Source organism: Lupinus angustifolius, chromosome LG15 (genome assembly GCF_001865875.1).
Source record: "Lupinus angustifolius cultivar Tanjil chromosome LG15, LupAngTanjil_v1.0, whole genome shotgun sequence".
In the NCBI taxonomy this organism is placed as follows: domain Eukaryota; kingdom Viridiplantae; phylum Streptophyta; class Magnoliopsida; order Fabales; family Fabaceae; genus Lupinus; species Lupinus angustifolius.
Window position 1 is genome coordinate 12,854,034 of NC_032023.1, and position 15,856 is coordinate 12,869,889.

Sequence of the window (15,856 nt, forward strand, 5' to 3'; positions counted from 1 at the left end):
ATTTAATCATGCAAAATTCACCTAAAAAGTGTTAATTTAAGTTGGTTTTCTACAATTTGCATAGGATAAGTGCCATAGAATGATGGTGAAAAGTGTATACTTTTGGCACTTATCACTTAACACCTCCTAATTGTTTTTAAGAAAAACTTCAAGGGTTAGTAAGTGTTAATTTCATAGTCATGAAAATAAATCCTAAGGTAAGACTTTCTACTACTTTAATATCCAAAACTTCATAACACTTTAAGTTTATGAAGTCAAGACTTTAATAAATCATCTTTTATTCCAAATCATTATTTTAACTTGGAAATCAAAGAGTAAAATATGCTAAACCATTTTTAAACATAATACTTTCTAAAAATAAAACATTTTTAACAACAACTTATCATAAACTTTCAAGAATAAAATACAAACTTTTTCCTAAACACATTAAAGGTTCATTTGATGTTAGAATCATCACTTTTAAACATATTCAAATACTAACAATAATTTCTAATATTTCCCAACAAATAACTCATCTAACCTTGTCCAAAGATATAGTTTTTCCATCTAAGAACAAGGAAGAAATTTCAAGATTTACAAAGGTCAAAAACTACATAAAGGTTCACATGATTTTATTATCACCCTTTAGTTATGCCTTCATAAAATACTTAAAAAAAAACAAATATAAACTCTACTTTAGCAACATAATAAAAACTCATAACTTTCTATGAAGTATGAGAAGAAGAAACATAAAAGACTACCTTAGTTTGTATAGGAAATTTTAGTGTAAAATGAGAGAATGGGGTGGAGTATTTATAGGAGAGCCTCACTCTCATCAAATCATAAAATTTAATGCAAGGTAAGTAGATTTAGACTAGCATAGATGATGTGTCTAATGGTGGTGGAGTGAGAGGATTTGTTGAGTGATTTAGGGGATTTTGGTGGTAGTAAATCAAGGCATTAATGAGTGAAATCTATAAGATTTAGTATGTAGATTTTGTGAAGTGACTCATGCGACGTGATGACTTCGGCGATACATGCGCGATTAAAACCATTCCCGAGTATTTTCGGCTAATACCCGGTCGGATAATAAAAATCTCCCGATTTCGGTTTATGATTAGAACTTCGAAACATGGAATTCGGAGTGAAAAATAATTAGAAATGTGTTCTGGACAAACTTGGTGTCTATCTTGACTGGAAATAATATTTCGAAGCCAATGGCGCAATCGGAATTCGATTCTGAGCTACGGAACTCAAAAACACGTTATTGGGCCGAATTCGAGTGAGATTTGGCCCCGACAGCGGTCCAAAACCGACTGTCTGCGAAAATCATGACAATTTACCACCAAATTGGAAATAGAATTACAAGACTAAAACTCAACTAGAGTTTCGTCTAATTATTTACCGAAAATTCCCAGAAATTCATTTTTGAAAATATAATTAATAAAACTATTAATAAAAACATATATTTTCAAGGTAGTAAAATTTTCATATATTACTGAGAGTTGTTGCATCAGTTTTCAGATTTCAAAATGAATGGTTTTCATCCCAAATGAAATGGTTTCATTCCAATCAATTCTTACCCTTTCAAAGAGGTGTTATGGCTGATGGAAAGCCTATTTAAAGGCATTGAAACTCATAATCAAATCATAACTCTTACACGATCTTCTAACAATCTTTCAAACATAATTCTGAAAATTCTCTAAAATATTTTATGCACTTTTTGTAACTTGTTCTTAAACTTTCAAAGTGAATTTTATGAGTTGCTTGAAGTAAAGTGTTTCAAAGTTTTACAAACTTATAAGAGCATTATTACTTATTATACAAAGAGTTATCGGATTACAAGTGATATTACATTCCAAACTTGTAAAGGCAATCCTGCCATTGTTGTAAATTCTTCATTTACATTGTAGAATTCTTTCTTTCACAATTGTGTAATAAAAAAAAGGGATAGAGTCACTTGGAAATAGTGTTTTTCAAGAGTGGCATAAGTATTAGTGAGTGTGTAAGGTACATAGAGGTCTCGAGGTAAGATATTGTAATTACAACTCATAATATTTAGTGAAGAAATCTCTTGTGTTGCAAGAGTACTAGACGTAGCCTTCGGTGGACAAGAAGGTGAACCAATATAAAATCTCGGTGTACTCTCTTCTCATTTATCTCTTGATTTTTAATTGTTCTGCATAATTTATAGAAAAAGTGGTTATACTTTTAAGTCAACTAATTCACTCCCTTAGTTGCAATCTTAGTCTTACACACTCTACTTAAAATATCTAAATATTATCACTCTACTTAAAACTCAATTTTCAATTTTATCAAATCATTTTTATTCAATTGTATACGAGATAGTTAGTATTCAAGCCAGATAAGACGGAAACAAGTTGTCCTAACCAAAATGACAATTAAGGCATTCAAACTTAATTTAAGATAACTTTAACACATTATATTTGAAGACATCCAATTATAATTTGATAAATCATTAAATTATGGTCTCATTATACCAAATCATAAATATAAGATTAGAAGAGATGAAAAGAAATTCCGGAGGGAGAGAGAAAGAGGGAAGAAACTAAGTTAATATAATGGAACCCATATTTAATGATTTGGTATACTAAGATGTACAATTTAATGATTTATCAAATTATAATTAGATGTCTTCAAATATGATGTGTTAAAATTATCTTCAACCAAGTTTTTCTCTGTTTTTTTTATCACATTCTACACTGTTTCATATAGTATATGAGACCGAAATATACCATATGAATATTCTCTCAAGTCAAACTATTTTCTAATTATTACATTGAGAAAATAGTAGATAAACCAGTGATGTAAAGGTGAGATTTTGTATATATCAATCTATTATATTATTTATAAATTGTCAAATAATAATAATCCACGTAAATAATATAAAAACTTTATGTCATTGGCTGACATTAAGTTTTAGTACGTCTGATTATTTTATAGGAATATAAATATTATAGACTCTTATTATTTTATGTTATTGTTTTTGTTGTCAATACAAAATAATTATCTAATTAAATATTCTCATAACTCGGTTTTTATTTTATTTTTTAACAAGGTGATTATTGTAACAAATATAATAATGAATTATATAATTTTATTGTAGCAAAGACAAGTACAACTGCTTAGTTAAGTTATAATGAGCACTTACATAGTTTTCTTTACTTGGATGACACGATCATCCGCTAATATTGGATTTCTCATGCCTTATAGTCCGTACAGATTTCTGTCAGTGGTAGAGTAAGAAAAGGAATAAACTAATGGCTTTATTTCATCAACAATCTTTGAAGATTTGTAGACCTTGACATTTAGGTGATTAGTTGTTGGAAGAACACTTACACAATATTTGGTTGGGATAAAAAGTGATGAATGAAAGGGTGAGTAAGATAATTTTTCCATATTTAATGAAATCATACACAAAATTACTATATATTTTATATATCTAAAATATAGTCTACCATGTATATTTTTAACAAATTGTATAAATAAAAGTAGTTATTATATTCTTTATTGATTTTTGAACATTAATGTTAGTATAATATATATATATATATATATATATATATATGAGTAAATTACACTAACACCCCCTGAGTTTTATTGAAATTACACAAATCACCCTCATTTTTTTTAAACTTAGACAAATCTCCCTAGTTTTGTACTTTCATTACACTGACCACCCCTGTATAAGAAATAAGCGTAATCTTTTAAACAAAAAATGTGATAAAGCAATTAAGTTAAGCAAAACATGATATATTGTGTAGACAAGTCTAAATAATATACAAATTAATGTATCTTTATTATTTTTTTGTTACAAAATGGATCAATAATTATAAAGAAATATTGTTTAAATCACTCTTATAATGTAGTGTAACGAACCAAAAATAATAAAGATATATTGATTTGTATATTATTTAGACTTGTCTACACAATATATCATGTTTTGTTTAACTTAATTGCATTTATCACATTTTTTGTTTAAAAAATTACACTTATTTATTATACAGGGGTGGTCAATGTAATGAAAGTATAAAATTATGGGAGGTTTGTGTAAGTTTAGAAAAGTGAGGGGTGGTTTGTGTAATTTTACTAAAACTCTGGGAGTGTCAGTGTAATTTACTATATATATATATATATAAAAGTTAATTGTTATGTACTTTAATTAGTGAACTATAGCAGTACCCTAACTAATTTGATGTCTGATACAATATTAATAACATTGCAATAAATAGAATGAAAGAAAAAAAATGGTGGCACCCCATTTTTTGGTTTCTCCCTAATCTTGGGGGTAGAAGATTAACGAGGAACCTTTTTGTCACTAACTCTATATAGACTTGAAAATTTTCTATTTCATGTTGGCTACGTTTATAAACGTTAGTAATTTCCTAAAATTAAGAAAAAAAGTAAAATACTGTTTTTCTTTTCTTCTTTGTAGCTTTTCTCTCCTTAAATTTTCTTTATAGATTAAGATACTTGATTTGATTTTCCCTTTTATATTAATAAATAATATTCGATGCAATTTTGAGATTTTCAATATAATAATGTTGCACTAGGGAATGTTCTTTTCAAATTATAGTGTAATCATAAGCATATCTCATTACCGAAGAATATATTATAGGTAGAGTCATAGCTCAAGAAATAGACATACATATTCTGTCTCAAAATAGAATTCCTGATATCCATAGATTCACGACTGAACTAAAATTTTAATAAGAGAATTCAAAACTAAAGAGTATGTCCTGTGATAAAAAATTAAAAATTAATTACCATATACATACTATATGAAATATAATTTACATAAGCTAATTCAACATCCTCATTGTTGATATTATCAAACATATAACATTTTGCCCAACAACATGTTAAGTGTACTTAATAATTTTTCATGCAAAAACTAACTGAAACATTTTGAGTAATATTATATTCTTCTCCCAATCCTCATACCCACCAAAATGCAATATATATTGTTTGGAAACCAATCATCAATAAATAAGACATTACATTTTGACATATGTCAATGATTAATAGAAAGATGAGTTAATTACACTGACATTCCTGAGTTTTAGTAAAATTACACAAATCATCTCTCACTTTTCTACACATACACAAACTTCTCATTGTTCTTATACTTCATTACACTGATCACCCCTGCATGAGAAATAAGTGTAATCTTTTAAACAAAAAATGTGATAAATGCAATTAAGTTAAACAAAACATGGTATATTGTGAGGAAAAATCCAAATAATATACAAATTAATATATCTTTATTATTTTTTATTACAAAATGTATCAATAATTCTAAAAATATATTATTTAAACCGCTCTTATACTATATCGTAACGAACCAAAAATAATAATGAGGTATCGACTCGTATATTATATGGACTTGTCTCTACAATATATCATTTTTTGTTTAACTTAATGAAGATATAAAAATGAGGGAGTTTGTGTAGGTATAGAAGACTGATAGATAGTTTGTATAATTTCACTATAACTAAGGACATATCAATATAATTTACTCTAGAAAAATTTAATATGAAGATATAACATTTTCTATCAAATCTTATTCATAAGTATCCTCTTTATTAAAAATTTGAAAAACTTTTGGGATGACAGAAGCAGCTGGAGATACGATCTTTGTTGTCGGTCAAAATCTATACAGAAAAAATGTGAGAAAATCATATCACTATCCCAAAAAAGTTTTGATTTACTAATGTACGGACCAGTGCAATCTAATCATCAAAGTTGCACCGTCACTAGCATCCAAAAATAGATGTTTTTTATTTAGTACTTATAAAAAAAGAGTATTGTTATATTCTTCTATATAATTGATTTACTAATATATAATAGTTTTATTATATTATAAAATGATATATCATTCTCAATAATGGTCCATGTCATTTAATTATCTGTTATAAGGTGTATCAATTGTGATAGCAATCATGTCAATTACTTCCATCCTGGTCTTTTTTCATTTCACCTACTTTCAATGAAGATTCCAATTTTGATTGTTTATCCAACTTATGGATTTGAGTTGACTTTTGGGTAATTTTTTATCATTATAAAAAACGTGTTTTAATATCAAAGGAATCCGCATGTTCCATGATCGTCCATCACTATTGTCTTAGGATTTTAGCATAATGCTATACATATTTTTGGTAAGCGAAGTATAAAATTATAAATAACCTAATGCTTTATTTTAACGTGGAACAGTTTATATGTTCTAAAAATGCTTTATTTTAACGTGGAACAGTTTATATGTTCTAAAATTGTTTTATTTTATTAAAAATTAAAATTTGATCGGATTTTTTATGTGTTCTATTTTGGCAAGGTTAAATTAAAATTAAGAATATATTCTCAACTTTTAAGAAAGGAATTAATTTGTTTTTAGTTTGTGATTATCTCGCAACAAATGTCATTCTTAGGAATTAAATCTTTGACGTTTTGGTCATTATGAGGATCTAGTAAACTTTACACAACCAGATCATCACTTAGTGTTGGTAAGTAAATAAAGTGAATAAAATATCTCCTTGTATGAGAAGATAATTTATCTCCTCGAGCCAGTAAAGTTATGATACATGTACTGTTTTATTTAGTTTTAGAAATATTTTAGCAGAAAATGATTTAACAGACCAAATGTCATGATTTTAATAGTTGTAGGAAATAATTTATTTCTTTATACCAAAAAATATTTTATTCTCTTAAACAAATAGTGAATGCATAAATGATACGGTGAAGTTTATCCCAATAAAAACAATTTACTTTGGGTAAAATTAAACCTGCGTCAACTTTACAACGCAAGTTTACCAATTCTTGACACTAATGTTTGAGAGCAATGAAAGAAAATTTAAGGTTAGTTTGTAAGTTAGATTTTGGAGGAAAATGAAAGAAAATGGAAAACTTTAAAATTATCTCACAAGTAAATTTTATGGCTCCTAAATCATTACTTTTCATTTCTTCTCCTCCAAAATTCAACTTTTAAACTAACCCTAAATAACTTATGCAACTTATATTAGAAAGATAATTAAAGGAATTAAGACTCCGCCAAATCCTGTTTCTTTACTAACACATATAGGTTCATCCATGATATTCTCTCGATCATCAAAATCATATTCTAAATAAATTTGATAAATATACAGAACAACCTTCTAACCTGCCCAATAAAAATAAAACAAGTCAACGTGGATGATAAAAAAATCTAAATAAAATCAGTCATATAGTGAAAAATGACAATTATGGCTGTTGATGTGGAGTGGAGATTATCTGTGTTATTTGTTGTTTCCATTTAGTGTCCTATCTAATTAAAAAAATGACAATTAATTAAAAAGATAAATTATAATAATACAAACTAACATTTTTATATTACTTATTGGAATTTAATTAGATGAGACATGAAAGTATAATTGTTTTGGAACATGTGATCCTTGTTGATGTATGAATGATCATTTAAGTAAGTTGTTACTCACATAAGAAGACATATATTAGTTCTTTGTAATTAAATGTGAGCATGAGGATGGGTACTCTAGCTAGCACAAACATAAATTAAACCTTACCTACCCCATCCCTAGAAGTGGATAATGGTTTTTGTGACTAAAAAGTCATGGGCTAAAAGTTTATTGCATATAAACTATCAAATTGAATTGAAATTAATTGGCCATTTGATAAGTATAAAATGATGTAAAAGAGTACCCTCTAACTTATCAACCATGAGTTATTTCAATTGGTTTAAATCATGTCTTATAAGTAAAAAACCTTTATAAAAAATCATTCCTAATCAATTATAACCAGTGGTATATTTTTTCCAAATAATCATATTGACTGTGTTATAAGTAGGTTAAAAACCTTATCAATCCAACACATAATGACTTTATATGACAAATTTGATTGAAAAGATATTATTGGTAATATAAAAAAAACAATATGTAAAAACACACTTTCCTTCCTTAATCTCTCTTGTCTTTTTTTATAATATTTCAGTCGCTTAACTTAATTGTTTGATCATTATGCTTTATAAATTAAAACTTTTGGTAATGTTGTAAGTTTCACCTACCAAAATAAGGTTGTTTTAGTGGTGGTAAGAGAAATGGTTGGCTGGGATAGAAGGTAAAATGATATTATTTTATAGGTAAAACAATATTGTTTTGTAAGTGAAATTGACAGCATTACCAGAATTTTAACCGCAGGAGTAACATACTAATTGAAATAAAGCTGAGACAAAAATGATGAATAATCAAAATTACAAAAACAATTAGGAGACAAAAAATGCAAGCCTAAACTAAATTATTTAATTCCAAAGGTTTCGCTTATAAACTTAAAAATGTGAAAAGGTTTATTACCCAAAAGTTTATAAGACATAAAATGTGCTTAAAAATACAAGTCCCTTTTAAAATAACTTCTCTAACCAAGGAAAGGTACAAGATTTTTTCCTTGTGTGAATGTGTTTAACATGATTATTTTATAGGTTTTTATTTAGCTTATAACTTAACGAATGAAATGAGTAATGATCATCTCTATTAATAAAAAAGTAAGTACCATAAAAACAAAGGAAATAATAATAATATTACAAGACATATTTATTCTTTTATATATAATAAAATAATATTTTTGTCATTAAAAATACAAATAAAATTAAATATTTATCTCTTTTTCATATGAAAGATATATGAATGCAGAGTGTGCAGACAGTGATCCTGAAATCTCGTCAAGAGAGACAGAAAAGAAAGAATCAATAAATGAAATGTTTGTAAGTGAGTAAGAGATATGAATTGATGATGATGGCAGTTCAAGATTTTGGTTTTTGAATACATATTGTGGGGACTGAAATCAAATCCATAGATACCCCAAAAGGATCATGAAATATCTGTGACTTGATATTAGTATATCTCTCTGATATTGATTCTTCTCTCTCTCACTGTTTTTTTCTAAAATTCATTTGCATTTACACTTTGTGTGTATATATAGGACATTGTTACGTTCATAGTCATACACCTCTTGTGACTTTCAAGTTTTGTTTCCTTTATGTTTTTTTCTTCTATTCTCTCTTCATTTATATACCCTCTTTTATTTATTGCAACTGCGTTTATTATTGCATTGTGCATGTAAAAAACATAGCTTCCTTCCTCATTTACTAACATAAGAAAGAGGAAAAGGAGGTAGTGTTATTAATTCTTGTGTTTATTAAGATCAACCCATGGCTTCTTCTTCTACTTGGTCATCTTCTAATTGGGTCATGGAAAGTGGTGATGTTCCTCATGTTTTGGCAGTTGATGACAACCTTATTGATCGTAAACTTGTTGAAAAGCTGCTTAGGAACTCTTCTTGCAAAGGTATAACAAGCTAGCTTAAAAGCACTTTTTCTTTCTTTCATGCTTTTTTTGGGTTTTAAAGATGAAAAAAAAAAATATATGCACTGCTAGGTTTTAAATGATAAATGATATAATGATTGTATATAAATTTTTATGCTGATAAAATATAAATATTATAATTTTTATTATCCATATTGTTAAAATTGAAATGCTTAATTATACCTTGATGAGTGTTGACTTGTTTTGATGCCTTTCAATTTTTATGTTTTGGAAAAAAGTTTGTATCGGCTTTTTTGTTGGGTAATGGGTTGTGGTTTATTTAAGTGGTATCTGATTGGGGGCTAATGCTATTGGTTTCAGTTACAACTGCAGAAAATGGGCCTAGGGCATTGGAGTTCTTGGGCTTGACAAGTGGGGAACAGAACCCCTTGAATGGGGTAAAGTGCATTTTTTGTTTGGATTAATGTTTTGAAGAAAAATACTTTTTTTATTATAGGATGATCATAGGATTCTAATTTCTAAATACAGAATAAGCTAGTTGAGACACATTCTGATTCTTCTCTTTTCATATTTAATCAAAGCTCCATTAGTGGTGAACATTATAAATTTATAATGACATGAATGGGGTAACTGCATCTTTGGTTTTTTGGAAAGAAAAAGTTTATTCTTAAATAAAAAAAGATAATATTTTATTTATTAATAAATGCAAAATAGTTCAGACACAAACTGATTTTCTCTTTTTATTAAGATCAACTTGGTACTTTTTTCAACAACAAAAAAAACAATCACTTTCTTAAAAATCTTAGACTTAGAAGATTTAATTATTAACTATCAAATAAAATTAAACTAATTCAGACTCATTCTAATTCTTCTCTTTTCATATAAACCAAAGTTCTGCATTAAAAAAAAGTGAAGTAGTTTTACATATATTTTACCAAGGTGCTATGTTCTAACCAGTTATACTAATTTCTACTTTTTAGAGATCCAAAGTGAATTTGATTATCACAGACTATTGCATGCCAGGAATGACAGGCTATGAGCTACTTAAGAAAATTAAGGTATTTTGCCTTAGTTTGTAGTTATTCATTGAAATAACAATAATTAATCACACCAAATTTCATTCTGTTGTATACAGGAATCATCTGAGATGAAGGAGATTCCAGTGGTTATAATGTCATCTGAGAACATTCCAACAAGGATTAACAAGTAATTTCCATAATTAACTTTGTTACATTTTGAACATTGTTAATCCATTTTCTTTTGTTAATTCTAATAATTCATTGTTTGTTGGAAACAGGTGTATGGAAGAAGGGGCTCAAATGTTCATGTTGAAGCCTCTAAAACAATCTGATGTGAAAAAACTAACATGTCAACTTATGAATAGGGATTGTGAAATTTAGCTTTTTAAGAGAAGCAAAAAAAAGTGCAACATTGAAAGATGTATGGATTAGTTATTGGTATTACAGGCAACAATCCATGCCCCACTATTGCTAAAATGTTGCCCCTTGATCTTAACAAAAATGTATCCTACTAATTGTAGTAGTTTAGGTGTCCATTTTCCCTTCTTTTTCCTGACCTATGTATATCATTTTATTATTTCCCATGAATATAATTCTTGCTTCCTTCAAAAAATGTTGACCTACCTGGTGTTTGGGGAACTTAGTTTTATGTGTTACAATGAAAAAATGAAATACAGAACACCCAAATTTCTTGCTCCTAAATTGTGTTATAACTTAGAAAGATGGATTAGGCCATTTAAGGTCTAAGGGTCAAAAGCAGTTTGCTGCAAGTGAAAATGAAGCAAGTATTTGCCTTGCTTTTACCTCAATTATTCATGAATAACAATGCTTTAAAACTTTCCAAATCCAAAAGAAATGTTTGAATTGTTGAAATGAGAGCAACAATACATTTATCAATACTTACAAAATTCCTAATTGTCTATTCATGTATCAAGAAAAGAAAATTGTGAAACTATTTACAACAATCCTAAAGATAAAAATCAAAGTGAGAACCATCTATACATTATTTCATCCTTCTCACCCTCCCTAAAACTAAGAATCTGAAGTGAGATTACTCATCCATGTTCTTCACCAATCAAAGTGCTTGTCATGGTGGTGATGTCTATGTTCATCCAAACCAAAGCACTGCACAATAGGGTAGCAAGTCACAAACATGCACCTACCAATACCTTTGAACATGCATGATGCAACATGACAAGGGTAGCAACAAAATTTCATTGACTTGTTTCTCTTGTTCCCATTACTCTTCCTCTTCATCTCACTTCTATTGTTTTGTTGTTCCTGATTGTGTTGATCCATAACAACAATAATCTCTAACAACCCCTGATCAACATAAAACAGTAATATTATAACTATAAACAACAACTTTGAATTAACATGAATATGAGATAACTAATATATGAAAATGACCCACTTTTATTTTCTTCTCTCTTTACCTTGAACTTTTGATGATAGATTAAGCTAGGCACGATATATATGCACTAGAATGAAGGAAACAACAACTTAAGCAATGCATATTAGGAAAAGAGTTATATTATTGTATATTATAAAGAATTAATATTTGAGAAAAGAATATTCGTTTTGAGAGGCTTCTTTTAAGTGAGGTTTATGTGGCCTTAGTTGAGAGCTGTAGTGGCGCCTAACTACTCTATAGCTGCGCGTTTACGTTTGTTGTTTCATTCCATTGTTTGTTTGTTTCTTTTTTCGTGCTTTTACTTTTTTCATCAATTTTTTATAAGTGTGTCAATGTACATTATTAAATATTATTGTTAGAATATAGATGTATATTATTGTTGGTTTTAATTATTAATTTCATCTTTCCAGTGGAGAGATTGATTGGTTTTAAAAACATTGATCAAATAAAAGTTATAATAATAAATAAAGGTGCTTTCAAAATTGGATATTATGGCATGTGATTAGATAATCAATAAAAAAATAATATTAAATTAATAGGTTGATGATTGGTTGGTTCTTTAAACTTATCATTAAAAATATGTTATCTCATTTCTGTGGACATTTGTAAAGTTTAACATCTTTTTAGGGAGGGGTATATCATTTAACTTATTTGTTATCTGACTTATTAACCGGTTAACGGTTATTTCTTTGTGTATTTCCATTATTTTAATTAAAACTTTGGCTTTCTCATGGAAGCAAACATCATTTCAAATTATGGTTCCTACCCCTCAAGAAGTCAAAAACAGTTGTGACTTATGAGCCAGTCCATGAGCCTCGTATTATGGCCTGACAATGTTATGACTTTTGATGATATAATTATGACAATTGAATGAAATTAAAGTGTAGAGAGTCTTTCAAAGGAAGGAATGTGAGATAAAATTTATAATTATTTAATTTAAAAATAAATATATCTCCTATATTAGTATTTATGGGTGTTGTGATAATAGGAGGTTTGACCACTGATCAAACTTAAAAATGACTCTAGTTTATAGTCTTAACTGAGTGAGGTGTTGAATTGCTTTGAACCGGAGAAATACCGGTCCAACCATATTAAACCTGTTGAACCACAATAACTTGAAAAATGAACGAAACAGTTCACTTAAATTTTTTATAAAATATAACACTACTCTAATGTTGTGTTTTACTCCAGTACAAAAAAGACAGAAACGATGTTATTTCAATATAATTATATAAAATTTTGTATTTATATATAACAATATATTTATAGATAAAAATGATAAATTATATATGAAATCATCCAGTCCGAATAGACAGTTTAACCATTTAAACGATATTTTTTCTGGTTTGATATCCCTACTGGGGTTTTCACAACGTTGGTATTTATATATCTAATACTGGACCCATGGTATTTTTTTTCCTTGCTGGTTCCCAAAAAAAAATATTGGACCCTTCGTATTGCAGAGAATATGGATTCATTTGAAAGTGTACACTGTATTCATGAGACTAATCAATAAGTTTCGGTGATGATGATTAGGTAAAGCTTCAAATTAATAACTCTAAAATTGGAACCCCATACTCATAACTAGAATTTACCAGGGAGTAGCCACTTGCACTATGACAAACTATTTTTGGGTTGAGTTAACATAATCACTTCAATTTTCTTTTTTAGTTTCCTTAGCTTAATAAAAAATTGAGAATATTTTTATCATTCAATTTATAAAATCATGACATATGTCATATTTTATCATTTTTATACAAATATTTCTAATATTAAACAAAATATTTTTTATCATGACATATGTCATATTTTATCATTTTTCATACCATTCACTCACATCCTCCACTCTAAACCATCAAACTATCTTATAACTTCATTTTTTTTGTTGGTAAGACTCAAACTCACAACCTTCCTGCAGTCTATTCCTTAAGCTCTTCATCCTCGCCATAAAATACTCCCCGGAGGAGATAAGTTATCTGACATTATAATATATTTATTTTCTAAAAAAAATATAGTTTGCCTTTTATGTATTGTATCCATGTGGAGCTCACAATGTGACATAAGAGACACTGACATGGTTTGGTGGGGAAGAATGCATGCAATAAAGATTTTGAATAATTATATCAATTTCAGAAACTTCGAAAATTTGAAGCTTCAAATAATTGCAAGTTATTTACGGTTGTATGGCCATTAGGTCGTAATACAATTTCATCAACTCTGAAAACTTTGACAAATCAGTATCCATAATAGTCACTAGTCCATATTTAAAACCTGCTTATAAAATATTCTTTTCAAGCTGGCAAAATTGAATTGATGTGGAGAGGGAGGTTGACCGGATCCAGGTGCAATGTTAGGTAGGTGTACACTAGTTCATAGGTAGCCTCAATTCTATTGTTAGAAAACCAGTCATTTTTGTTCTGGCTTTCCTTTTCAAATAGCAGCAGGGTTCATTGGCTATTATCATGTGAATAATACTTTGTAGTCTAAAAAAATAACATCAAAGCCATTTAAAAATCAAAGTTCATTGGCTATTATCATCAAGTCATTTAAAAATCACTTTACAAAATAGGCATTCATATTTAATCCAATGTAACATGTTTGTATAACAGGTGTATCCCAAGTAACAGTTTTTTTGTTTCACATGTATACTTGTATTGGAGACAATCATGTTCGAGTCGGAAACATCCACAGGTATGTGAGGCTAGCTAACTCTCCCAGTAGATATTTTTTCCATCCACAAGAGTCGAACCCGAAACCTTACTTAAGCGGAATCAAACATGTACCACTTGAACCAATACCGGTTGGTACCCAAGTAATAGTTTGAGGTAAGCAATTTGAGTTTCATTTACAAAATAGCATAGTTTGTAAGAATATGGTTAGGTCTAATATCTAAACATGATTCTATGTCTCAAACCATAATTTAAGTTGAAATGAAGAAAAAAGTTTATTTTTTTATCTAGTCAAACCGTAATATTCAAACTAAAAAGATTTAGCATTTCCCTCCTGAAAAAATGATTACATGCATTTCCTGCTTTCTTCTTTGTCCTGCGTGATGTATGTAAAAGAACTGAACATAAATATTTAGGTGTAATTGCAAATGTAATATAATGTGATATTGCAGGAGTTCTTTATAAGACATCCATAGCATGCAAACATACCATATTCATTGAACTCAATAGTTAAATCAAACAAAATAGTAGAAGGGTATCTAGGACTAGGAGTAGCATTACCGCAACTGGCCATATTCATTGAGCATAGTTGTGGTTTAGGTGTACCACTCGGATGTGTTTCCATTTGTTGGGGCTAATTTTCTGTAAAACAGGGTAAACTGTAAACTGTTTAAAGGATTCAACAGTAACAATTAGACAAAAGCTCGATCCTTAAGTATACAAAGTGCAGGTTCCAAACCAAACATTAAAACACAGCATACAATAAACACTATCAAGCTAGAAAATTCTAAATTAACAGTTTCTCAAACTATCAAATTTATTGTGCTAAGATGCTGAAGCACATGATTTCTAACCATCCTGGGTAGGCAACGACACAATTTAATCGTAAACTCCTCTTCAACAAGGTGTAGGATGAGTGAGTTAATTTCTTCCCATTACGGAAAAAAAAAATTAAACCACCATAAACTCATGAACCGTTACACCCAAAAAGGAAGTTCCTAAGGAGTAAATTAATTTCTTCGTCCAACCAAACTTACAAACTTGTTCAATTCTAAACAACTAAAGCATAAAATTAAAATTGCAGACAGGACAAAGCTATTCCGAGAAAACAACACTTGCGAGCATTGTTGAATTACTATTTTAAGAGCCATTGAATAACAAATCTGGTCATAATGTAGGCAGTGGTTGGATGAGATCCTGATTCTGAATAAAGTTGTTGATGACACTAATAAATTCAATAAACCTTAGCTTTATAATGTAAGTATTTGAAAGGGTTTATTACTCAGTTAGTTGGTCCTTTTATGGAAAGGCTAGTGTTTCCTCTAGCTTTCTGTTTGTGTTAGTAAGTGGTAGTCCAACATATGAGATCAATATAAGGAGTGGCTTAAACCAGAGAAACCTACTTGCTCCTTTTTGTCATGTTAGTTGCAGAAGGACTTAGTGGCTTAA

The 15,856-nt window shown here is 28.7% G+C and overlaps 1 protein-coding gene across 1 annotated transcript; it reads left to right on the top strand.

Annotated features, from left to right (window-relative positions):
- On the top strand, positions 8,970-10,929 carry LOC109327841 (two-component response regulator ARR17). The gene is made up of 5 exons (XM_019561012.1): positions 8,970-9,326; positions 9,666-9,742; positions 10,286-10,363; positions 10,441-10,511; positions 10,603-10,929. The coding sequence occupies exons 1-5, from the start codon at positions 9,191-9,193 to the stop codon at positions 10,703-10,705; spliced, it is 465 nt and encodes a 154-aa protein (XP_019416557.1). The 5' UTR covers positions 8,970-9,190; the 3' UTR covers positions 10,706-10,929.

Bases quoted from the DNA above. Each gene is read 5' to 3' on its own strand.
- LOC109327841 (XM_019561012.1), top strand. From the start codon at position 9,191: ATGGCTTCTTCTTCTACTTGGTCATCTTCTAATTGGGTCATGGAAAGT. The intron at 9,743-10,285 runs GTAAAGTGCATT...TCTACTTTTTAG, and splicing joins AACAGAACCCCTTGAATGGG to AGATCCAAAGTGAATTTGAT. The intron at 10,364-10,440 runs GTATTTTGCCTT...TGTTGTATACAG, and splicing joins AGCTACTTAAGAAAATTAAG to GAATCATCTGAGATGAAGGA.